Source organism: Heptranchias perlo, chromosome 1, assembly GCF_035084215.1.
Source record: "Heptranchias perlo isolate sHepPer1 chromosome 1, sHepPer1.hap1, whole genome shotgun sequence".
Taxonomy (NCBI): domain Eukaryota; kingdom Metazoa; phylum Chordata; class Chondrichthyes; order Hexanchiformes; family Hexanchidae; genus Heptranchias; species Heptranchias perlo.
The window spans coordinates 29,941,740-29,966,719 of NC_090325.1; the positions used below are offsets into that span (position 1 = coordinate 29,941,740).

Below are 24,980 nucleotides of genomic sequence, written 5' to 3' on the forward strand. Positions count from 1 at the left end.
TTAGCAGGAAAATTGAAGGAGGAATGAAATTAATTTTTAAAAATTAACCGGAAATTCACAAAAGAAGTTCTCTGAGGAAACCATTTCAGTATTTTATTGCAGGGGAGAACATGAAGGAAGCCGGCGGATGAAGACCGAACTCCTAGTCCAGATGGATGGCTTGGCACGATCTGATGACCTTGTTTTTGTTTTGGCAGCTTCTAACATACCTTGGTAAGAAATTCATTTATTCTTTTATCCCTGTACTGATTTCTCCTTTTGTGTCTACATGGTCACCTCAGGCATTTCAATAGGCTCCATCCTTGACCTGTTTCTATCCCTTGTTTATATGCTATTACTCAGTAATGTCATCTGCAAACTTGGTGATAAAATGTCCCAAAGATTCACCGAGGTGTGAGTGGATCAAACAGGATTAGAAGACATAGGTTGAAAGATAAATTTTGACGAGGCTTTTAAAGGCAGGGAGAGGTGAAGAGGTTTAAAGAAGAAGTTCCAGAGGCCAGGACCTAGAAAGCTCTGCCACTATGTGAGGACAGCTGGAAGGTGGGGATTCACAGAATGTCAATGTCAGAGCATCGTAAGGAATGGACTGGGAAATAGAGCTGCAGGAGGTTACAGAGGTAGGGTGGAGAGATTTGTAAATATGGGAAAGGATTTTGAATTTGGTGCATTGGGGGAATGGGGAGCTACCAGATGTTGGCAAGGATGGGCGAGCAGGACACAGAGTAGAACAAGGTGTGAGCGGCGGAGTATAGGATGAGCAAGAGTTTGGGAAGGGTGGAACTAAGGAGGCTGACGTTGGAGAAATTGCAGACCAGAAATTGAACCTACGTCCTTCTGGCTTGCATTGCTTAGTACCACACTATGTGGTGCATTTACCCACTTGGATATCGGGGGGCTGAGCTGGTGAGACATATTAAATGGGTGAATTTAACTGTCAGTTTCAGGTGTCAGGCATTCTGGGACCCAGATCTATCCTTAGTAGTATTTGCAGCAAACATCTTTAAGTTATACTGTGTTGACCGGAGGTCATCAGTTACGGTTATTGGCTTAGTACAAAGAGGAGACGAGTCAATTCTCTCTTAATTCTCAACTCACTTTATTAACATTGTTAGATCATGTACATATAGCTTATACGCCTGGTTAGATATAGGCATGCAGTTTACAGCAGGTTATACAGTTTTATACCCAAACTAGGATTTAAACGCACACCCACGATGTTTCTCTGACACTCCCTGAGTGGTCACAGAATAAAAAGGATATTATATTACCCGGAAAGGAGCGCTGACACTGGCCAGGCGTTCCGTTCTTTCTCTCTTGACGTTGTCTCTACGTCCCTGACGTAGGGTCTCCCACTTTCACGATGGTTAGTCTCCGGAGTTTCACACACACACACTGGCACCAAGCCTGCAATTCTTCAGTCTTATTTCCAAGTCTGTCTTTTTCGAATGATGCTGTCTTTCTCCTGTTGGCTTAGATTTCCTCAAGTGGTTGGTGTCATCCCCTGATTGGCTCTGTTCCAAGGGGTTAGGTAGCATCACCTCATTACTCCTTTTCTAAATAAGGACTGGCGTCTCAGCACAGTCCCTTTGTCTCTTAGAAGCGTAACTAATTCAAACCGGTTCCGGCCAGCTCAGACCAGTGACTGAACTCCACGTCACTTCAGTTCAAAAGTTAGTCTCTTTGCCTGAGTGTTAGCAATTCGAAATAAAGTCAGTAGTTTTCTGCAGCCCCTGGCCAACAACTGCCACACTGCTGCCTAGTTTATTTTGCTATGATTTATATGCTCTATTTACATGAAGTCTTTGTTGACTAGATAAAATGTAATTGCTAAATCTGAAAAATCAATATTTATATGTAGTTGTTTTAGTGACTAGTTGTGAAATTTTCAATTGTATGGTGCAGACCAGCCAGAGAACCTGTAAAGTAATATGTCACAATTTTCTGTTTTTATTCAGCAAATAAGTTCCTGAATTTTTCTGTTAACATCACAACATAAACGGCCATTTAGGTCGAAGTTTTCAGATGACTAGTTTTCTCAATTTGTCAACCAGTTCCAATTAAATAGCTCCCCTATTGGTTCAGTGGGTAAATGATGTGATATTGAACCATGAAGACCAGGGAGGTCTTGGATTTGTTTGTGCTGAATTAGCTGATCTTCGCTGGGGCTAAGGATGGATGGAGGATGCTACAGTTGGCCTCAGCAAAGGTTCCCACACTACTGGAAAGTCTGCATGTGTAGATGTGTCTGGTAACAATTGGATCCAACCTTTATGCTTCCCACAGTTAAACAGCCTGCAATCATCTTCTTTTGCTCACTCAGTAATAGTGGCTAATTTAGTGAAATACTCCATCAGCTGTGGAACCATACCACAGGACACAGAATCAGCCACACTTTGAGGAATAGGAAAGGAGAAAGTTGTAAAAAAAGCTTTGAAACTTGCAGGAGTAGAAATTCTGAGAGCTCACCTGATCTCTCACCGTAACTACGGCCGAGTTAGCCCTGGAGAAGTGGTGTCATTGGCCATTTACACTGTTTCTCCAAGGTTTCTACTGAACTACTGCAGGAGATTGGAAGAGACCCTGCAGAAATTACAAGCATCATTGGATTGACTGATCCAGCAAACTAGTTAAAATTGATCAATAGGCCTATTAACAGCAGACTAGTTGAAGCTTCAGAACACCTTGAGTGTCATTGGCCCTATTTATATAATCTTTTTGCAGGGAATTGGACCATGCCATGTTACGGCGACTGGAGAAACGGATTTTGGTAGACCTTCCTTCCAAAGAAGCGCGACAGGCAATGATTCTGCACTGGCTGCCTCCTGTGAGCAACAGTGGTGGCATAGAGCTTCGGACTGAGCTGGACTATAGTTTACTGGGAGAAGTGAGTATTGCACTGACCTATAAACATAATTAAACCTGTGCATTAAAATTATTGTTACTGATGCAAGACAATGTGACATTTACATTGATTGGTCCTAATGTTGAAGTTCCTGATATATATACTGTAGCAGGATGGGAAAAGAAAGTGGGACAGAGTGGTGGAGTGGGTTATATTTACTGCTGTTTAGTTTTTGGAACCTATGTTTGAAAACCACCCCTGGCTGATTGGATGAAAACCTCGCTCTCTGCAAGTTGAAATGCCCTAAACCTGACCTGGGAGTGCCTGATGCTGATACAATAGAGCAGAAAAATATTCCATTTCCAGCCCCTCCACTGCCCCCCAAAAAATTAGACAATGAGGAAACCGAAAGATCTGTGAAAAATTGAGTCAAAAAGCAGAAAAAGAATGAATATAATCATGACGAGTAGTGCAGATTACGGAGGCTTTCTGACCCATCTAGCTCATCCTTTAAAAAAACTGAGAAATAGAAAGGGAAGTGTATAACATAACAAGAAAAAAGACACAAAACAAAGGAATGAAACAAGGACAAAAGGGAAAATGAAATGCTCAAAAAGGAAATGTAAATTACAAGACTTAAAAAGGGTGTGTTAGTGAAGGAGGTAGGCAAAGGAATGTGTGAGGGGGCGAGACAGGCGGGTGAGGGAACGTGTGGGCGAAACGGAGTGGGATGGAGGCAGGCAGGTGAGGGAAGGTGGAGGGAGAAACAGACAAGTGAGGACATGTTCACTGGATGGAGCGGAGTAGGTGCACGAGTGTGTGCAGGAAGATGAGCAAGTGAAGGAATGTGCACATTAGGGAGACAGATAGATGCAGGGGTGTGTGCAGCAGAGACCAGGTGCTGGAGCATGCACGTAGGCAGGTGCAGGAGTGCACACGGGAGGGAGGTGTGCAGGAGCATGCTGAAGGTAGGCAGGGGCAGGATTGTGCGCGAAAGGGAGGTACGGGAGCACACGCAAGAGGGAGGTAGTCACTGCGGGAGTGTGCATTGGAAGGAGGTGACTCCTCCAATCACTTCCCCACTCTTTTTTTGCTACTTTGCTTTGTTTTTCCAATTCTGCTTTCATTGATTTAATTTTCATAGTAGCCTCGATTTTTAACCTAACCTGCCTGGTGGGAATGGGGAGGGTTTGGATCAAAATGCTTCTCATTCCTGCTAGTCAATTTAGGTTAAAATCAGAGCTAATGTTTTTTTTTGTATGACTTTTTTGTGGAACAGCCCAGAGACGTCAATTTAGATTTGACAAACAAAATGCAGCCACGTTATCATTTCATTCTGTACTTTCTCCAACAGGAAACAGAAGGCTATTCTGGTTCTGATATCAAGTTGGTTTGCAAAGAGGCAGCTATGCGACCTGTGAGAAAAATCTTTGATGCACTAGAAAGTCACCAAACAGGTAGGCTGACGTAAAACTTCAGTAAAATGATTCAAATTGTAATCTCATAATGTGCTTGAAACAAATCTTTGTATGGCTTCTGTTGCACTTTATTATTTTATTTTGTATTGGTAAACCCTTAAAAAAAAAATTGTTAAAATATGAATATGGGGAGAAGTTGCTTGTTATTTAACCAGCCACAATACTGTGGTGTTCTATCATTCTGAAACTAGACCAGGCTGTAATAAATTTACAAAACATCTATCGTAAGCCTGACGCTCGTTTGGCTTACTATACTAAGAGCATTGGGCCTCAGGCCTCGTGTATCATTGCCGAGCTGCAGACCATTTGAGTTTTGGGCCTCTGCATCACCAACAGCAGCCCTCAGGTAGGTCTGGGGGTGGTGGGGGGGGGAAACGACCAACACTGGCTGCATTCAGGGCAAACCAATTTGGTAAAGGAGGCATCCAATGGGCGTTGGACAAGTTACAGGTGCAAATAAGAGGCCGAATGCCTGTTTCAGACACAGCCCCATGACTCCTCTTTTGATGGCTATACCAATATGGCGGGCAGTGAACATCAGTTCAGAATGTGCGTGGTGCACGCCACAAACCAAGCTCAGTCGACCCGGCAAAGTCCTCCTCACTAACATCTGGGGATTTGTGCCAAAATTGGGAGAGCTGTCTCACAAGCAACAGCCTGACATAGCCACACTCACGGAATCATACCTTTCAGCCAACATCCCAGACTCTTCCATTACCATCCCTGGGTATGTTCCTGTCCCACCTGCAGAACAGACCCACCAGAGGTGGCGGTACAGTGATATACAGTCAGGAGGGAGTGGCCCTGGGAGTTCCCAACATTGACTCTGGACCCCCTGAAATCTCATGGCATCAGGTCAACATGGGCAAGGAAACCTCCTGCTGATTACCACCTACCGCCCTCCCTCAGCTGATGAATCAGTCCTCCTCCATGTTGAGCACCACTTGGAGGAAGCACTGAGGGTAGCAAGGGCACAGGATGTATTCTGGGTGGGGGACTTCAATGTCCATCACCAAGAGTGGCTCAGTAGCACCACTACTGACCGAGTTGGCCGAGTCCTGAAGGACATAGCTGCCAGACTGGGCCTGCGGCAGGTGGTGAGCGAACCAACATGAGGGAAAAACCTACTTGACCTTGTCCTCACCAACCTACTTGTCGCTGATGCATCTGTCCATGACAGTATTGGTAAGAGCGACCACCGCACAGTCCTCGTGGAGATGAAGTCCTGTCTTCGCACTGAGGACACCATCCAACGTGTTGTGTGGCACTACCACCATGTTAAATGGGATAGATTCAGAACAGATCCAGCAGCTCAAAACTGGGCATCCATGAGGTGCTGTGGGCCATCAGCAGCAGCAGAATTGTATTCCAGCACAATCTGTAACCTCATGGCCTGGCATATTCCTCACTCTACCATTACCAACAAGCCAGGAGATCAACCCTGGTTCAATGAGGCGTGTAGAAGAGCATGCCAGGAGCAGCACCAGGCGTACCTAAAAATGAGGTGCCAACCTGGTGAAGCTATAACACAGGACTATGTGCATGCTAAACAATGGAAGCAACAAGCTATAGATAGAGCTAAGTGATTCCACAACCAGCGGATCAGATCAAAGCTCTGCAGTCCTGCCACATCCAGTCGTGAATGGTGGTGGACAATTAAACAACTAACGGGAGGAGGAGGCTCTGTAAACATCCCCATCCTCAATGATGGCAGAGTCCAGCATGTGAGTGCAAAAGACAAGGCTGAAGCGTTTGCAACCGTCTTCAGCCAGAAGTGCCGAGTAGATGATCCATCGCGGCCTCCTCCCGATATCCCTACCATCACAGAAGCCAGTCTTCAGCCAATTCGATTCACTCCACGTGATATCAAGAAACGGCTGAGTGCACTGGATACAACAAAGGCTATGGCCCCCAACAACATCCCGGCTGCAGTGCTGAAGACTTGTGCTCCAGAACTAGCTGCTCCTCTAGCCAAACTGTTCCAGTACAGCTACAACACTGGCATCTACCCGACAATATGGAAAATTGCCCAGGTATATCCTGTCCACAAAAAGCAGGATAAATCCAATCCGGCCAATTACCGCCCCATCAGTCTACTCTCAATCATCAGCAAAGTGATGGAAGTGTCGTCAACAGTGCTATCAAGCGGCACTAACTCACCAATAACCTGTTCACCGATGCTCAGTTTGGGTTCCGCCAGGATCACTCTGTTCTAGACCTCATTACAGCCTTGGTCCAAACATGGACATGAATTCCAGAGGTGAGGTGAGAGTGACTGCCCTCGACATCAAGGCAGCATTTGACCGAGTGTGGCACCGAGGAGCCCTATTAAAATTGAAGTCAAAGGGAATCAGGGGGAAAAATCTCCAGTTGCTGGAGTCATACCTAGCACAAAGGAAGATGGTAGTGGTTGTTGGAGGCCAATCATCTCAGCTCCAGGACATTGCTGCAGGAGTTCCTCAGGGCAGTGTCCTAGGCCCAGCCATCTTCAGCTGCTTCATCAATGACCTTCCCTCCATCATAAGGTCAGAAATGGGGATGTTCGCTGATGATTGCACAGTGTTCAGTTCCATTCGCAACCTTTCAGATAATGACGCATTCCGTGCCCGCTTGCAGCAAGACCTGGACAACATCCAGGCTCAGGCTGATAAGTGGCAAGTAACATTTGCGCGAGACAAATGCCAGGCAATGATGACCATCTCCAACAAGCGAGAGTGTAACCACCTCCCCTTGACATTCAGTGGCACTACGCCGAATCCCCCACCATCAACATCCTGGGGGTCACCATTGACCAGAAACTTAACTGGACTAGCCACATAAATACTGTGGCTACAACAGCAGGTCAGAGGCTGGGTATTCTGTGGCGAGTGACTCACCTCCTGACTCCCCAAAGCCTTTCCACCATCTACAAGGCACAAGTCAGGAGTGTGATGGAATACTCTCCACTTGCCTGGATGAGTGCAGCTCCAACAACACTCAAGAAGCTCGACACCATCCAGGACAAAGCAGCCCGCTTGATTGGCACCCCATCCACCACCCTAAACATGCACTCCCTTCACCACTGGCGCGCCGTGGCTGCAGTATGTATCATCTACAGGATGCACTGCAGCAACTCGCCACGGCTTCTTCGAGAGCACCTCCCAAACCCTCAACCTCTACCACTTAGAAGGACAAGCACAGCAGGCACATGGGAACAACACCACCTGCACGTTCCCCTCCAAGTCACACACCATCCCGACTTGGAAATATATTGCCATTCCTTCATTGTCGCTGGGTCAAAATCCTGGAACTCCCTACCTAACAGCACTGTGAGAGAACCTTCACCACACGGACTGCAGCGGTTCAAGAAGGCAGCTCACCACCACCTTCTCAAGGGCAATTAGGGATGGGCAATAAATGCTGGCCTTGCCAGCGACGCCCACATCCCATGAACGAATATTAAAAAAACAATGGACGCTTTGGGCGCCCATTTTATGCCTGTAAAACAGTGCAGCATGAATGAATTTCTACGCCAACTGTACTTTAAGCCAGTGCAGGTCCTATCTGTGTATTTAAGCGCCATTTGACATGAGTGGGAGAGCACAGCCATGATTTGCACCTGCTCTGATGCTGTATCCCAACTTGTTTAGACAACTGCAGTTATTATTGACCATTCATTTACAGAAAAGCAATTTTGTAAATTGTATATGGTAGAGCCCCTTTACCTATGACAGAAATCCAGTCATCTTGGAATACAAATTAAAGCTCATACAATTTCCTTTTTTATTTTACATTCAGGAAAAAACAGTCTGCCCATTTTTCAACTGGAAACAGTCACCACAAATGACGTTCTCAATGTGATAATTCACACCAAACCTTCTGCTAAGAGTCTTAGTCAGAAATACACTGCCTGGCAGCATGAATACGAGTCTGTATGAATTGGAGCATGCAAAGAACAGAGACCTACAACAAACAATTAACCCTTCTAGATTGAAGGCTGGGCTTATGGCGAACACCTCCTGCTGCACTTTCAAAATGAAACTGTTCTCTTTTTAAGAATGTGCTGGCGTTTATCACCAAATGTTTGCTGTGTTGAAAATCGAAAGGGAGAAACTTTCCTAGACTTTCTTCTACAGGACTTTAAGGACTAAAAATGGAGACATTCAGATCTGTGGCTCAGACAAGTGTCACCAGGAACAAGACCCACATGTGCAGCTCAGTGATTGAAGAGAATGTTGGACTGTCCCTGGTGCAAAGCATTTCACAATATACATGGATGGATACACCCAGCAGGGAGAGAAAACCACTTTAAAAAAAAATTGTACAAAACAACAGCTAAAGCAGCCCACACCTCTATGCCAACATTTCTAGGAGATGTGCTAGAAGACTTGAAGCAAATCTGTGAAACTTAATGAATTTCAGGTATTATCTGGGAATTGAGATTGGTTGATCCTTTGATCCAAGCACCACCCTGGCTGCTTCATGACATGCCAAGATTAAGTCCAGTGTTACAAGGTTATGAGGTTAACGTTGTTCAGGAATCATTATTTGCCTGATTGACAGTCACTGCACCAAACCTGCCCAAAATTTTCATTCTAATTCATTACCTTTCAAACAAGCATGTGGATTTTAAAATATTTTTTGAAAAGTTAGTTACACCTGTGAACTGTCTGTAGGGCAGGAAAATAAATACTTTTGCTGCCTCGAAAGTTCAAGTGTCCTAAAAAAAATTTAAAACCTAAAAGCATTGAGTTTCCAATTCCTTTATTGAGCTTGAAAGTGTTACAGAATTCTCTTTGTCACTAAATGGTATCACACTTAAAGTGCAGTTGCTTTGGTATCACCTGAGGAAGGTTTGTCCACAATACTAAAGGCAATAATAGGATGTTAAATGAGTCTTCCCCAGGTTATCTGTAACCCTAAATGGAAATCCATCCAAAATTCTCATCTTTTATATTCAGTCCTTTTAAATCTCTGCAGTACAATTTTAAAAAATATGTGCTAGCAGATCTCCTGTGGTATTGCTGACAGTAAGTAGGATTGAAAGTTGTTTTGCAAGAAATTATAATGTACTACTGTGTTGATAAGGGGAGCTATGACCCTTTTAAGGCCACAAAGCCCACATGTTAAGTAAACTAAGCTTCAGGTCATTTGCTGCTTGGTCGGGGAACTTTGTAAATCAGATCATTCAGAGTTCAATTTATCTTCAGCGTGCAAACCACAACCCTAGATTTTTTTTTTAAGTGTAATTCTTAAAGACAATTCACAAGCAGCACACATTGTGGTTCTGGTATTTTATGGTTCTAGAGAGGTTTTCTCTTCATTGCAAATGCCTACCTTTTTGTTTCTTTATACTTTTTAAAAGCAGGATACAGAAATTCGCATGTGATATTGTGTGATATCCTAAATATGATGGGCATGAGAAGAGGCAGTGCAGGAAATGCATATGTAAGGAAGGTTTTTATAATAGGAACATAGGATAAGGAGTAGGACATTCAGCCCCTCGTGCCTGCTCCGCCATTTGATAAGATCATGGCTGATCTGTGATCTAACTCCATATACCTGCCTTTTGCCCATATCCCTTAATACCTTTGGTTGCCAAAAAGCTATCTATCTCCGATTTTAAATTTAGCAATTGAGCTAGTATCAATTGCCGTTTGCGGAAGAGAGTTCCAAACTTCTACCACCCTTTGTTTATAGAAATGTTTTCTAATCTCACTCCTGAAAGGTCTGGCTCTAATTTTTAGACTGTGCCCCCTACTCCTAGAATCCCCAACCAGCGGAAATATTTTCTCTTTATCCACCCTATCCGTTCCCCTTAATATCTTTTAAACGTTGATCAGATCACCCCTTAACCTTCAAAACTCTAGAGAATACAACCCCAATTTGTGTAATCTCTCCTCGTAACTTAACCCTTGAAGTCCGGGTGTCATTCTAGTAAACCTACGCTGCACTCCCTCCAAGGCCAATATGTCCTTCCGAAGGTGCAGTGCCCAGAACTGCTCACAGTACTCCAGGTCTAACCAGGGTTTTGTATAGCCGCAGCATAACTTCTGCCCCCTTGTACTCTAGTCCTCTAGATATAAAGGTCAGCATTCCATTAGCCTTCTTGATTATTTTCTGCACCTGTTCATGACACTTCAATGATCTATGTACCTGAACCCTTAAGTCCCTTTGGACAGCCACTGTTTTTAACTTTTTACCATTTAGAAAGTATTCTGTTCCATCCTTTTTTGATCCAAAGTGGATGACCTCACATTTGCCTACATTGAATTCCATTTGCCACAGGGCATCAATTTGCAGTAGCAGCGTCCATCGGTGGTTGGACATGCTCTTGCACGTTTAGTTTTTAAATTTTTTGCATGGCAAGTTGCTGAAAGTGCGAGCTGATAACATCGCAGCGAGGGAAACAGGTCAAGCAACTGTGTATCTCCTTAACCAATCAGATTGAAGAATTGTGAAATTAGCAGGATAAGGACTGAGAATGAAGTGTAAATTAGAGTGGGTGAATTCAATATCAAATTAGGTACAGAAAGAAAGATTGGATTGAGAGAGGGGAATAAAAAGACAAAGGAATAGTAAAAAAAAAGTTAACATTTTAAATTCGATATTTTTAAAATCTCCAACAATTAAAACCTGAAGAAATGAGACTCCACATTTGTAAGTTAATTTTCAGTGCCATAGGGATTGACAGGCAGTAATTAACGCTTATCACGTTGTTAAAAGGGTACTTAGACTGAAAAGGATACGACTTAACTGTGGTGAGTTTAGTTCATATCTACTACACGAACACAGGAACTTCACGTGGTTCAGTGCATTTCAATGGTGAGGCAGAGTGAGATGCTGTTTTCGCGAAGCTAATGGCATCTCGGACAGCAACTTTTAGATTTCCGCGTTTAACTGCGCATCTGCCCCTCGCCTGAAGTTGCTGTAGCAATTGTGCATAAATAATGGTGAGCGCCATTTGCTTCACCATTATTTTGACAGCAAATCCTGGCCCAATACATCTTAAGTCTTGCATCAAATGTGCACTTCCTGCCGTCACGTTTTTGTTTATTGGCTCAAAGTAAAACAGTAACAAAACAGACTGAGGAAATAGGGAATGCACAAACCAAAAGCAAGGATAGGGGCTAGAAAACAGCCGTGGCTCAGTGGTAGCACTCTCGCCTCCGAGGCAGAAGGTTGTGGATTTAAATCCCACTCCAGAGACTTGAGCACAAAATCTAAGCTGATACTCCAATGTAGTACTGAAGGAATGCTGCACTGTTGGAGGTGTCTTTTAGATGAGATGTTAAACTGAGGCCCTGAAATCCCATGGCACGATTTGGAAGAAGGGCACAGGAGTTCTCCCCAGTGTCCTGGCCAATATTTATCCCTTAACGAACATCAGCAAAAACAGATGAGCTGGTCATTATCACATTGCTGTTCGTGGGACCTTGCCAAGTGCAAATTGGCTGCCACGTTTCCTACATTAGAATGGTGACTACAATTCACTAGTACATTGTCTGTAAAGTGCTTTGGGAAGTCCTAAGGTCGTGAAGTCACTGTATAAATGTACATCCACAGCTCACCAGTCTTTTTTATTCGTTCATGGGATGTGGGTGTTGCTGGCAAGGCCAGCATTTATTGCCCATCCCTAATCATCCTTGAGGTGGTGGTGAGCTGCCTTCTTGAACTGCTGCAGTCTGTGTGGTGAAGGTTCTCCCACAGTATTGTTAGGTAGGGAGTTCCAGGATTTTGACCCAGCGACTATGAAGGAACGGTGATATATTTCCAAGTCGGGATGGTGTGTGACTTGGAGGGGAACGTGCAGATGGTGTTGCTCCCATGTGCCTGCTGCCCTTGTCCTTCTAGGTGGTAGAGGTCGCGGGGGTTGGGAGGTGCTATCGAAGAAGCCTTGACGTGTTGCTGCAGTGCATCCTGTAGATGGTACACACTGCAGCCAGTGCGCCGGTGGTGAAGGGAGTGAATGTTTAGGGTGGTGGATGGGATGTAAATCATGCGGGCTGCTTTGTCCTGGATGGTGTTGAGCTTCTTCAGTGTTGTGTTGCACTCATCCAGGCAAGTGGAGAGTATGCCTTGTAGATGGTGGAAAGGTTTTGGAGAGACAGGAGGTGAGTCACTCACTGCAGAATACCCAGCTTCTGATCTGCTCGTGTAGCCACAGTATTTATTTATGTGGCTGGTCCAGTTAAGTTTCTGGTCGATGGTGACCCCCAGGAAGATGATGGTGGGGGATTCAGAGATGGTAATGCCGTTGAATGTCAAGGGGAGGTGGTTGGACTCTCTCTTGTTGGAGATGGTCATTGCCTGGGACTTACTAAAATGAGGCCCGACACTCAAAGTCAATCGGACTTTGGAGCTACTTGTTCCAGCACAGGTACTGTTCCCTGTGTCCAGTTTGTGTCTGCCGTAACCAATTTCTACCCCAGAGTTTGTTTTTAATACTTCATTAATTTAACAATTATATTAGTTTGCTTCTATTTACATGCTGGTCACTCAAAGAATACAACAGTAATTGCAAACTCTATTAATCCAGTGAATGACAATAAAGGTATGAGCAAAAAGGGTACAACATTAATTTGCCTTTTAAAAAGGCATTCATACACCAAAATAACATACACCATTTGCTTTCACAAAATTGTGAACCATAATAAAAATGAAATGAGTATTTGATTTTTTTTTGTTCATTCCCACAACTTGAAGCATGAACCGTAATTAACAATATCGCTTTCAGGTGAACAAATGGTACATATACATTTGTCTCATTGCATTACCCTACATGCCAAATTATAGCCTAGATTTTCTGCTTTAGCTGAATTGGGGTGCCGCCACAAGGATGCTCCCGATCTGACTGATTTTCTGGCCTCGGACATTTGCTTATTATTGGCAGGCTTCCCGGCCTCTGCTAAGGAATCCGTATGGAAACGAAAGGCATCAAGAGACTTGTTGGAGCGTGGGCCTGCCATCAGCCTCCAAACTACCACTAAAACATAGGAATTTTAAAAAAAAAATTGAATTTGGTGCTAAGACCTGTGCAATTGATCTCTCTACAATCAATTACACCGGTCTTCCAGATTTAAAATTTAAATTCCACTCCCTCTCATCAACCTTGCACACCACTTGAAATGCCATAGCATACAAGGCTACGGACCAAATGCTGGAATATGGGATTAGAGTAGACAGGGCTGATGGCCGGCGCGGACACGATGGGTCGAAGGGCCTCTCTCCATGCTGTATAACTCTATGATTCTATGACCAGGGGCAAGCAGGCACTCCTTGCATCCAGTGTTCCTATGATGCAAAGGTTGGGACTTGGGTCAGATGGAATACTTCCCTCATTTGCATATGCTAACAATCCATCTGTTCATAAATGGGCAGGCATATTGTACACGGTCAGCCTAGCCTGCAGGAAATTGGCGGAAGGTTGTGATGGGTGGGGACCCTGCCCACCAAAAAATTGCAGCGGGTGGGTGGGAAATCCCTGGCTATTTCAAGCACCCAATTCTAGTCAGGCATAACGGAAATACAGTGGGCGATTTTTAACTTCCAACCAAATCAGATGTGGAGTCAGCAAAGCAGCTGTGCCACCCATCCGATGCCAGTGTCAGGAGCCCCTCGTGAACTTTGGCAAGGTCTGTGGTAGAGTTCTGCAACAGGCATAAACCTGGTGTAACTGCTAGGATTGCGTCCCAGTGGAAATTCTAGGCCATAGTTCCCATTTTCCAAAAGGGTGGTAGAACCATATCTGGCAATTACAGATTCATTAGCCTGACCTTAATAATTCCTTAAACCATGGTTAGTGAGTATCAGAGGTAGGCAAAAGGGGGGGGGGGGGAAGCAGGAGTCAGGTCACGTGGATAGTCAGGTATTGAATAGGGTGCCTTAGGGTCCCCTGTTGGTACTCTACTTATTTTTGATATGAGTCTCAGCGCAATGTTAAATTTGTAGCGGACACCAAACTCAGGGCAGGTAAAGTGTGGTCATGGAGGAAACAACCAAGATATTAGCAATATCAACACGGTATATATCTGCATTGAACAGCAAATGAAGTTCAATATGAACAAATGTAAGGTTTTGCATATTGGAAGTAAAATTAGGTGGAACAGAATGTGTCAAGAGGAAGTTGAAAGGAACCTAGCATGTTAGATGACTCAATGTAACTATATCCAAAAAATGTGAACCTGCAATAAACAGTGAATAGGATACTGGGTTATATTACCAAATCAGTTGGGTTCAAATCCCAGAGGTTATGTTGAATGTTTGTCAGGCCTCATCTGAAGCACTGCAAACAGTTTCAGTCGCTGTGCAATAAGTAGGGGTGGGGGGGATTCAGTGCTTAAAAACAGTCCAAAGAGCAAAGCAATGGGACTGATCCTTGGTATTATAAGGATGAGGTAGGAGGAATGTTTAGATAAACTATGGTTCTTCAACCTCAAAGAGATATCCTACAAGGAACTATATATTTAATGATGATAAAGTAAAGATATGCCAAAATAAGAGGGCAGAGGTTGAGTTGTTAGTGGCAAGCTTAGGTGAGATCAGGAGGTTTTTTTTAAAGCATAAGAGTAATCAGCAGCTGGAGGAAGTTACCAGAACACCAGACTCATTTAAGAAACAGCTACATGCTATAATGGGAAGACAGTAGGTCGGTGATTCTTGAAGGATGAGATCAAGTGGGCTGAAGAGTCTTAATCCAAAACTATCTTTTGAGCTTTCCAAAAACATAGGAACTGAAATTCCATGGTACACCAGTTTAGATCCCTAGTTAATGCACCCGTGTAAAATTTTTTGTTTTTAAAAAAGTGCTTAACAGAATTTCAACCTAATATCAATATTTTGTCATTTGACATCAGCCTAGACTGGTTTGGTAACATTTTATAGAACTTGCTCATTTCTCCATCAGCAGTTACTGATGACTTTTTTCAGTTTAGGAATTTTTACAGCAGGTTTTGTAGTATATGGTCGACAGCCTGTGGAAAAGCTTTGCACGTCAGATATGGAGCAGGGCTTGTTTTGCCTTCATCTCCAGGTCGGTATTTGCCTAAAAAAAATAAAAATAGCAAGATTTGTGTCAGGAGATACATCAAAGGCTGTGATTCTTTTGCAATGTAGGACATCTGAGCTAACAACAAAGCATCCATTTACTGGCTGCAGAAGCTTTGAATGGGTTCAGTGTCATCAAAAAAAATGAACAAGTCTTTTAGTCGTTTGTTTATGAACAAGGATTTAATAATGTAAATGTCACTGAAATGCAACACAGTCTTTTTTGTAAATTGAGAAACCTAGGTAAAGAGTCAGGGTAGGATATCACCAAGGTTGAAAACAGAAGAGATAATAAGGTAAATCAGGAAGTTGTGTTTTAATTAATGTCAAGCTTGGGTTTATAAAGTTTGCAATGTTATAAAGAAACATTTTTTTTGTTAAGGATTTTTTTTTGCTGAACATGGCATATATGGGCTTAGTCAAACACTACTCACTGTTTCTGCAAGTTATGTGAATACACACCACAGTCTAGCTAATTTCCACACCTCAAAACAAGGCAGACATATGTATAGCTCAGGAAGGCCTTGGTCTGCGTAGTTTCATTGCTGTCATTGTACTTGGATGGAGACCCATCTAACAGTAGTGGCTTGACTGTGTTAATACGTTTAAATGGCCAAGTTATTCAATTCAAATCTACTGACCCACAGAAGGTCCAAGCTTGATCCACAGCATTGTCTGTGAATAGTGGTTAACTTAATGTAGTTATGAGGGTCACAGTTCTTTTTAAATGTTCCCTCATCTCAGAACATCTTCAAAAGGATTTTGCATGATATATGTATGACTGACTTTATGGGAGTCAACCAGAGATTCATGGTAATGACTTCTAGCATTCCGGGGGATCGGCCCTGGTTCGGTGGGGAGTGTGTGGGAGCGTGCCGGGAGCAGCACCAGGCGTGCCTGGGGGTGAGGTGCTGGCCTGGTGGGGCTGCGGCTCGGGGCTGCATGCGTGCTGGACGGCGGGGGCGGCATGCTGTGGACGGGGCTGTGCGGTTCCGCGCCGGCGGGTCGGGTCGGGGCTCTGCGGTCCTGCCGCATCCGGTTGTGGGTGATGGTGGACAGTTGGGCGGCTAGTGGGAGGAGGAGGCTTGATCGGGTGGATGCGGTAAGGATGTTCCCAAGGATGGGTGAAACTAGAACTAGGGGGCATAATCTTAGAATAAGGGGCTGCTCTTTCAAAACTGAGATGAGGAGAAACTTCTTCACTCAGAGGGTAGTAGGTCTGTGGAATTTGCTGCCCCAGGAAGCTGTGGAAGCTACATCATTGAATAAATTTAAAACAGAAATAGACAGTTTCCTAGAAGTAAAGGGAATTAGGGGTTATGGGGAGCGGGCAGGAAATTGGACATGAATTTAGATTTGAGGTTAGGATCAGATCAGCCATGATCTTATTGAATGGCGGAGCAAGCTCGAGGGGCCGATTGGCCTACTCCTGCTCCTATTTCTTATGTTCTTATGATCCACAGGAACTATTGGGTTCTGGAAGACATTTGGTTATCTCTGTCTATTATCATTTTGCCCTCCAAGCCCATCGTTAACCAGATTTTCAATCAGCTTCTTTTCAGAGAAGTTTTGCTAAGTCCACTATTGTGTCTATGTGTGTTCGTGTGAAGAGAGGAAAAAGGAGGAAAGAATTTTTAAATCTCTAGCTTTGCTTAAAATCATAAATCCTGTAATTGTATCTTAAGCAGTACATCAGGTTATGCTCCAGGCCTGTGAGCAACATCATAGTAAATAGTAATAACTGGTCATTATTTCTGCAGCATTCTCACTGTCTGCCTGTACTAGTGATCCTCCCTTGGTTGCAGTTCCTGCCTATTACGTTTCACATTCAACTGAAGATTTAGTTGCCAATAGGGGTGGTAAGCATTTGGATTTAATGGTTATCTTCAGTTTTCTCTTTATACCAGCTGCGAGGATCCTACTTGACATGTTTGAGTAGTCTCAACCCAGTTCCTGGTTGAATGCAAGCTCACAGCACAAAATTGCTCATACAATGACACAGAATCAGGAATCTCAAATCTCAGACAAATAAAATGCAGTTGAGTGCCGCTCTGAAGTTGGTTGACGCAGAGCTCTATTCTGCATCAGCTATGTTAATGTTATCACTTGGTTTACAAAATGGAAAAATGTTTAATTCCACAGTTCTGATATTCCTTGACTTGTTCAGCACAAAAATAATGACACAGGGCTAACAGACCTTCTGTGATGTTATTCAGAGAGTTGGAGGATATACTGCTTTATAACAATAGTGGTTATGCCATGTAATGCACAATGCATTTTCAGGACCACTGATTTACTTTCAATCAACAAAGTGAGTCAAAGAAAGAGTTACAGAAATTAAATGTGACACTTACAGGAAGTGTGTTGCTAGATTCACAACTGTTAATATATTTATAGATAGATAGTGAAAATCAATTTCCCCCGCGGACCTATTCGTGGGCAATTGCATAGAGGCACTGGCAGAGAATGGAATCAGGCCACCTGGCCACACTTTCTACTGGAAAATTGTGTACGAGGTGAGGGCAAAACAAAACAATCATTCACTGGAAGCTTTGCAAGTAGTTAGTTACAAACGTACTTACCGGTTTTTACCAAAATACCTAACATTCCAGCATATTGTGCTCCACCAACATCATCCCTAGCATCCTATAGGCAGAAAGAACGATGCCAAGTTAATGTTTCTTCCTCTGTATACAAGACACACAGTTCAGGTGATGTCACAGAGAAGACAATCAAGCGGAGAATAGAAAATATAGAGGGGAAGCAGCAAAGGTTAAAAAGGCTAAGAGAAGGTGTGAAGAAAGGCTGCTAGATATTATAGGGAACCATAAAGGATTTCCTAACATAAAAAGTAAAAGAATATTTAAAGAAAGATAGGGCCAATTAGAGATGAAAAACAAAATAATCTTATGAAGGATACTGAAGGAGTACTTTGTTTTGGTTTTCACAGAAGCATATTGTTCTGTGAAACAAGAGGAAGTAGTGGTTAACGACAGATAAGGAAATTGGTGGCACTCAAGTGAAAAAGATACCAAGCCCTGATGATGTGCATCCTAGAATGCTGAGTGAGGTGGGAGATGAAATAGCAGAGACCTAGACCACAATCTTTCAATCATCCTTAGATATGGAAATTGTGCCAGAGGACTGGAGGGTTGCCAATGTAATACCTCTATTCAAAAAGGGAGATAGGGATAAATAAGGTCATTATAGACCAGTCAGTGTAACATCGGTAGTAACTAAGCTTCCAGAGGCCATGATCTGGGTTAAAATTAATATTCACTCAGTCAGGGGTTAATTAATAACAGCCTGTATGGATCTGTAAAAGGCAAATCTGACATTTAACAGAGTTCTTTGAAGGAATAATAGTGTATTGATAAAGGAAATGCCATGGATGTTGTGTATATTTAAGTTGTATGTATAAGTTACTGGATAAGAATGAAGGGAAAATTAGGAATTTATTTATTTTTACAAAGAATGGTTAGGACCTGAAATACCCTACCAGAAGCAATGGTGGAAGCAGAATTAATAATAGCTTTTAAGAATAAATATCTGATAAAGAAACACTTAGAAGGATATGGAGAAATGGCAGGAGAATGGGTCTAAGTGGATTGAAAGCCGGCACAGGTGTGATGGAGTGAATGTGCTGCCAAATTCTGTAAGTAAAAACAGTAGTTTTATTCAGCTTTTTGGCTTTTCTCCTTGTATCATATATCAGCTCAGACTTTCAGGTTATTGCAATTTTGTTTATTCTCCCCACCCCTCAGAATTTCTTCTCTCCTCTCCTGACCCAAGCTGGGATATGGTGTCATATGTACTGGCTGCCCTCCAGTGCATCAGCTTGGTGGTATTTCTTCGTGGACTTGTTTCAACGGTGAGGGGCCTCACAGCCAAACCAATGTTCACACGTGTGCACCTTTCAGCAGGAGTCACTTAGTAACAATCAGGAGAATGAAGCCTAGCTGACTGTCCTCTCTCCCTCAATCCAGGAAGGTTGAAGCCAATTATAGCACTCCTCATCAGGTAACTCAGCAGAGAGAGGAGACTGAAGCTAGTTCAGGTTATAAAACAAAGTTTTTGATTTCACTTTTGTTTTATTGATAACAAAACTGATCTCAATCAGTGTTCTTAAAATTATTTTAAAAGTACCCAGTTTTACTGAGCTGCTCTGTTGAAAACAACAAAACACAAGAGGGCGATAAAGTCCCCCTAGTACTCCAATCATCTACTCTCATTGTGTAAAAAATATTGTTAAATGCTGTGTCAAAAATGAAGCACTTTTGGCTCCAATGGATTGTCATTGGCTTGTGTTTTGCTGGCCATGGTACCTGTGGGATTACATATCCTGGTTCACTTACAGAAAATGGCCAGTCCATTTGATACACAACTGCACAAATGGGCATCAATGGGACAGGCATATGTAATTGGTAATTCTGTGGCTGATTGCCTGGCCTATTATGTTCTAAAATGCTATTGCAATCAGGTGAGAATCAGATTTTGTTACAGCAACAATCAAATAAGACAGGATAGTTTGGTTGGGAGGGCGGGCAAACCATTGAGTTCAAAGAGCAATAATCTGTAGATTATTTTAACGTGTGTATGTGCTTGATTGGTAGCTGTATTTGTGTGGGCAAACATTTTGAATCCTTTAAATGTCTGACCACCTAATACAGTTGTGATACATTCTTAATGTCTGTTATTCCAATATATCTTCAAAGGATTTTGAATGGTATATCTGAGGATGACTTTCTCCCCGTCAGCAGTAAATAGAGGGTGAAGAGACCACACAGGATATCTAGTAAGCCGAAATACAGTGACAAAAGTTCTCTGTTAGACCACTGGACTCACTACATTTACGGTGGACAGGTAAAGACACATTCCAGATCATGGGGAGTGGGCGTCAATTACAGGAGTGGTCTGTGGCACTGAAACTGAGGAAAATATCATGTGTAAAACTCCCCATAACACGTGCCACTTCATTTTAAAGAAAAGGCAGGTTCCAATAATCCTTACATCATATGGAGGTATCCAAAAGACATAACCTATGTCACAAGTAACTGAAATTTAAAAAATCACCACCCAGCAAACTAGACCCAGCATACTAGAGCTGTGAAACTTCCTATAGTGACCCCAAATAAATCAACACTGGATAACTGGTGCAGGAGATGGGAATCATATAGGTTGTTACAAAAGATTAGGGCTCATGGGATTGGGGGTAATATATTAGCATGCATTGAGGATTGGTTAACGGACAGAAAATAGAAAGCAGGAATAAACAGGTCATTTTCCGGTTGGCAGGTTGTAATTAGTGCCGCAAGGATCGGTGCTTGGGCCTCAGTTGTTTATAATCTACATCAATGACTTAGATGAGGGGACCGAGTGTAATGTATCCAAGTTTGATGACAATACAAAGCTAGGTGGGAAAGCGAGCTGTGAGGAGGAGGCAAAGAGGCTACAAAGGGATATGGACAGGTTAAGTGAGTGGGCAAGAAGGTGGCAGATGATGTGGGGAAATGTGAAATTATCCACTTTGGTAGGAATAGAAAAGCAGAATATTTTTTTAAAATGTGAGATACTATGAAATGTTGGTAGTCAGAGGGATTTGGGTATCCTTGTACACGAATCACAAAAGAGTAACATACAGGTACAGCGAGCAATTAGGAAAGCAAATGGTATGTTAGCCTTTATTGCAAGGGGTTGGAGCATAAGAATAAGGAGGTCTTGCTGCAATTATATAAGGCTCTAGTAAGACCACACCTGGAGTACTGTGTACAGTTTTGGTCTCCTTACCTAAAGGAAGGATATACTTGCCTTAGAGGGGGTGCAACGAAGGTTCACTAGATTGATTCCTGGGACGAAAGGGTTGTCCTATGAGGAGAGATTAAGTAGAATGGGCCCATATTCTCTGGAGTTTAGAAGAATGAGGGGTGGTCTCATTGAAACATATACAATTCTTAGAGGGCTTGACAGGATAGATGCTGTTTCCCCTTAGAGTTGGAGAGTCTAGAACTAGGGGTCATAGTCTCAAGATAAGGGGGCGGCCATTTAGGATTGAGATGAGGAGGAACTTCTTCACTCTGGGGTAGAGAATTCCAAAGATTCACAACCCTCTGAGGGCTGTGGATGCTGAGTCATTGAGTTTGTTCAAGATTGAGATCAATAGATTTTTGGAATCTAAGGGAATCAAGGGATATGGGGATAGGGTGGGAAGTGGAGTTGAGGTAGAAGATCAGCCATGATCTTACTGAATGGCACAGCAGGCTCAAGGGGCTGTATGGCCTACTCCTATTTCTTATGTTCTTCAGTGCAGTAGGAGTTATGCTTCTGAGGCTAGGGTCAAAACAGATTGGCAGGACAAAGGAATTTTACCCTAAACCTGATCTGGGAGTGCTGGTTGCTAAGATTCAATGCCAAAGGTGGAAAGGTATTCCATTCCATTCCCAATAAGGACACTCATCTGGAAGAGCACAAAGAATTACCAAAAGGAGTACAGGTTAAAAAAAGTTCCACCATGAGATAGGAATGACCGAATGGCTCTTATTTATTAGGCTCTGGTGTACATTTATTTTTAAACTGAAAATACCAGCAGAACCTATCCTACCAAGAAAATGAACCAATAAAGGGCAGTATTAACAGCACCATTAGAAGTGTCGATGGTCCAGAATGATCATCCTTCAGACCAAAGAGACTGAATGGGAGCTGAGATAATGGGGTAGGGGGTAAAGAGAGGCAAAGAGAAGTTTAGCACATACATCACCAATCATGACTGCCTCCTCTGGTTGGCATCCAATGCTTCGGAGAGCCTCAAGGAAGAATGGTTTCTCTGGCTTTCCTACCACTATGGCCTTGACATCTGTTGCATATTCCAACCCAGCAATAAAAGGTCCGGGCCCAAGCGATAAGCCATCCATCTTCTTGTAGTACCTTGCTTTATGTATAGCAATTAGGGGGGCACCATCTAAAATTAACCTACGTGCAAGAGTGAATGGGACAGAACGTAGCTGAAGTATGTATGATCAGTAATTAAATGTATTGTTTTTCTCTCCAATATTCTCTTTTCTACCCTTTTTGGTGCAATATGGTTGAATGGGTTCAGTACCTTGCTGGGGTTGGCTATGTTTCTTGTGTGAACTCGGAGTACGTCAGCACGCTATTCATCTGTAGGGTGCATGAAAGCCAAGCCTGATCCTGTCCTCACCCTTCATCCATGCATTCAAACAGGAATCAGTGGATAGTGATCAGCAGCACAAAACTTGGACTCATCTTTTCTGCTCCCTAGACCAAGAGTATCAACAACTACTGTGGTGCCCACCCTGCCCAAGATCAGCTAAATTAGCCCAGAGCAGGTATTAAATCTGTGACCTTTGTGGTCTGTTTGGCTCAGTGCTACAATGCATTTACCCACTAAACCACTGGGGGAGTCAAGTACTCCAATAAAATTAATTTACGGTGCATCTGTAACGCAACTACCTCTCTCTACCCTCTAAAAATGACTACTTTCTCTTCCTTTTCATAATCCAACAATACAAGTTTAAAGTAGCAACCAATTTATTTAAGAAACAATTAAAATGACTCATTCTATTAAAGTATATTTTTCTGAGTGCAAAGAACTCAACACCTTTCATAATCCCATTATCCCCCGTCAAACTGGATTAATAAACCCCATCAACTGATCATTGAAACCACTGCATTCAGCCTCTAAAAACACTAATAAGCTACTGATCAGCAGCAACGCCAGTACATCACCTGGGTTAGTTCGATCACATAAAACAATAGTCCATCTACTAGATTCTCACATGAAACCACCAGTATCCTCCAGCGAAACCTCTCATCTGGAAGGGGAGCTCACAGGGAGGGGGAGCCTGTACACGAGTGAAGTTACAAATGTTTGTTTTTCTCCCCCATCTCTACTGGTTTATAGAATCATAGAATGGTTACAGCTTACCTGAGAACTGGCATAAAACAATGGAGTAACAAGAGGATTTGGCTGGAGGCAGCTTTGTAGCAAAGGCAGATGTCTCACAAAATTGATCTTGGTAGTTCCGGACAGCATAAAAAAAAACTTTACAAAATTGTACAGTATTTGTGAGTGACAGATTTCCCACAGAGGATTGCATGATCCAGTGGCCCTAGATCAGCAGGTGGTGGCTAACTAACAAGAAACAATAAATGCTGGAATTGCATAGCAAGTTGGTTAGAAAGAGTAAGATAGTTTACGGTTCCATCAGAATTGGTGTGGTCAGACTAGAGTAGTCCGTCAGAGAACAATGACAAGTCAGGACTTGCTCAAAGGGGAAAAATAGAGGTTTAACATTCAACTCTATTTACCAAGATGGTTAACTCGGTATTTCAAATTCTGTACACAGGAACAGAATTCCAAGTGTTGAAAAGATCTTGGATAGTGTTCCACAGGTAGGAGGAGTGATGTGCGAAGTTTTAATCGCTGATGTTCTGTCTGGGTCTTTTTCTATTGCACAGAATTCTAAACATGAAAGTTGATCATTTTCCAAAATCCATATTTATTGATAATTATTACCAATACTGAAAAATTATCATGCAGGCTGAAAAGATGAAAATCTTTGCCAAGCTGTCCTTTGCTTAGAGCTAGTAAAACAACACTCCTATTATAGTGAAGCAACTCCCTCCTCCATTCTCCATTCTCACCCTGATCGTTGCACCTTTTGCCTTGTGCACTGCTCCAACCACTTGAGGAAGGAGGAAGCCTCCGAAAGCTTGTGAATTTAAAATAAAATTGCTGGACTATAACTTGGTGTTGTAAAATTGTTTACAATTGTCAACCCCAGTCCATCACCGGCATCTCCACATCATGACTTTGTACAAGTAATTAATAGATTTACACTCTCGACCACTGCATGTCGATCTCTATGTTTCTTGCTCACATTCCGATTTCTTGTCCTTTCCCAGTGCTGAAATAAGTTTGCACCCGAAATGTTAAACTATCTTTCTCTTTCAAATGCTGATTGGAAATGCACAGGAGCTCACCATTTTCTATTCTTTTCATATTTTCAACAGTTTTTCTTTTTATTTAGAAGCGAGTATTTTTTCTATCCTCGTCTATCACAGAGAATATGAACCCAGTGATCCCATGTGTCTGTATCTGATGTGCGTAAATATCACTTCTTTACAGGCAGAAAACAATGCTGTAAATAGCCTTGCCCTCATGTATGTATTGGGGCAGATATTGTACCTGATAAGATCTGTGGGATAAGCTCATCCAGGTAGTCCATGCCTGGCTGTACCAAGCACCAATTCCACCTACACAGTACCCTGGTCTTTTGATTGTGTGCCAGCATCTAATATATAACACTGATCCAAAAAGATACGGCAGTTATCAAATGGTTTAAGGATTTTACAACTTACAGATTGAATATTTCATAAAAGATTAGACATCTGCATCCTTTGGAGTTGAGAGGAGACAGATATTTATCAATCATTGGAGCTCTGAGGTTGGAGTCTGAACACTCTGTGGTTTTCCATTTCATAACTTCAACATGCATTCCAGTTAATTATGTGAATGTGAGGTGGTGTGATGGCATTGAGCTCTGTGGCTCAAGTCATGGAGTGAGGGATGAATGTAGCTGCAATTGCCATTCTGTTCATTTTTTGATCTGGAC

General features: G+C 42.8%; 2 protein-coding genes across 8 annotated transcripts in view; one reads left to right on the top strand and one right to left on the bottom strand.

Moving 5' to 3' along the window:
• The window catches only part of katnal2 (katanin p60 subunit A-like 2), an 87,601-nt gene that overhangs the window by 58,173 nt on the left and 4,448 nt on the right, over positions 1-24,980 (top strand). For 2 of the 5 annotated variants that reach the window (XM_067983216.1, XM_067983235.1), the window contains exons 13-16: positions 103-213; positions 2,725-2,887; positions 4,200-4,302; positions 8,101-13,315. In XM_067983216.1, the coding sequence (XP_067839317.1) occupies positions 103-213; positions 2,725-2,887; positions 4,200-4,302; positions 8,101-8,240 (517 nt within the window). In that variant the 3' untranslated portion in view covers positions 8,241-13,315. Of the gene's footprint in view, positions 1-102; positions 214-2,724; positions 2,888-4,199; positions 4,303-8,100; positions 13,316-24,980 lie in introns of those variants that run through there. The other 3 variants (XR_010962704.1, XM_067983203.1, XM_067983225.1) reach the window with 3 other exon arrangements.
• The window catches only part of hdhd2 (haloacid dehalogenase-like hydrolase domain containing 2), a 30,222-nt gene continuing 18,552 nt past the window's right edge, over positions 13,311-24,980 (bottom strand). For all 3 annotated transcript variants that reach the window (XM_067983248.1, XM_067983255.1, XM_067983263.1), the window contains exons 5-7: positions 22,098-22,314; positions 17,931-17,994; positions 13,311-15,346 (exon numbers count right to left, since the gene is read on the bottom strand). In XM_067983248.1, the coding sequence (XP_067839349.1) occupies positions 15,243-15,346; positions 17,931-17,994; positions 22,098-22,314 (385 nt within the window). In that variant the 3' untranslated portion in view covers positions 13,311-15,242. The remainder of the gene's footprint in view (positions 15,347-17,930; positions 17,995-22,097; positions 22,315-24,980) is intronic.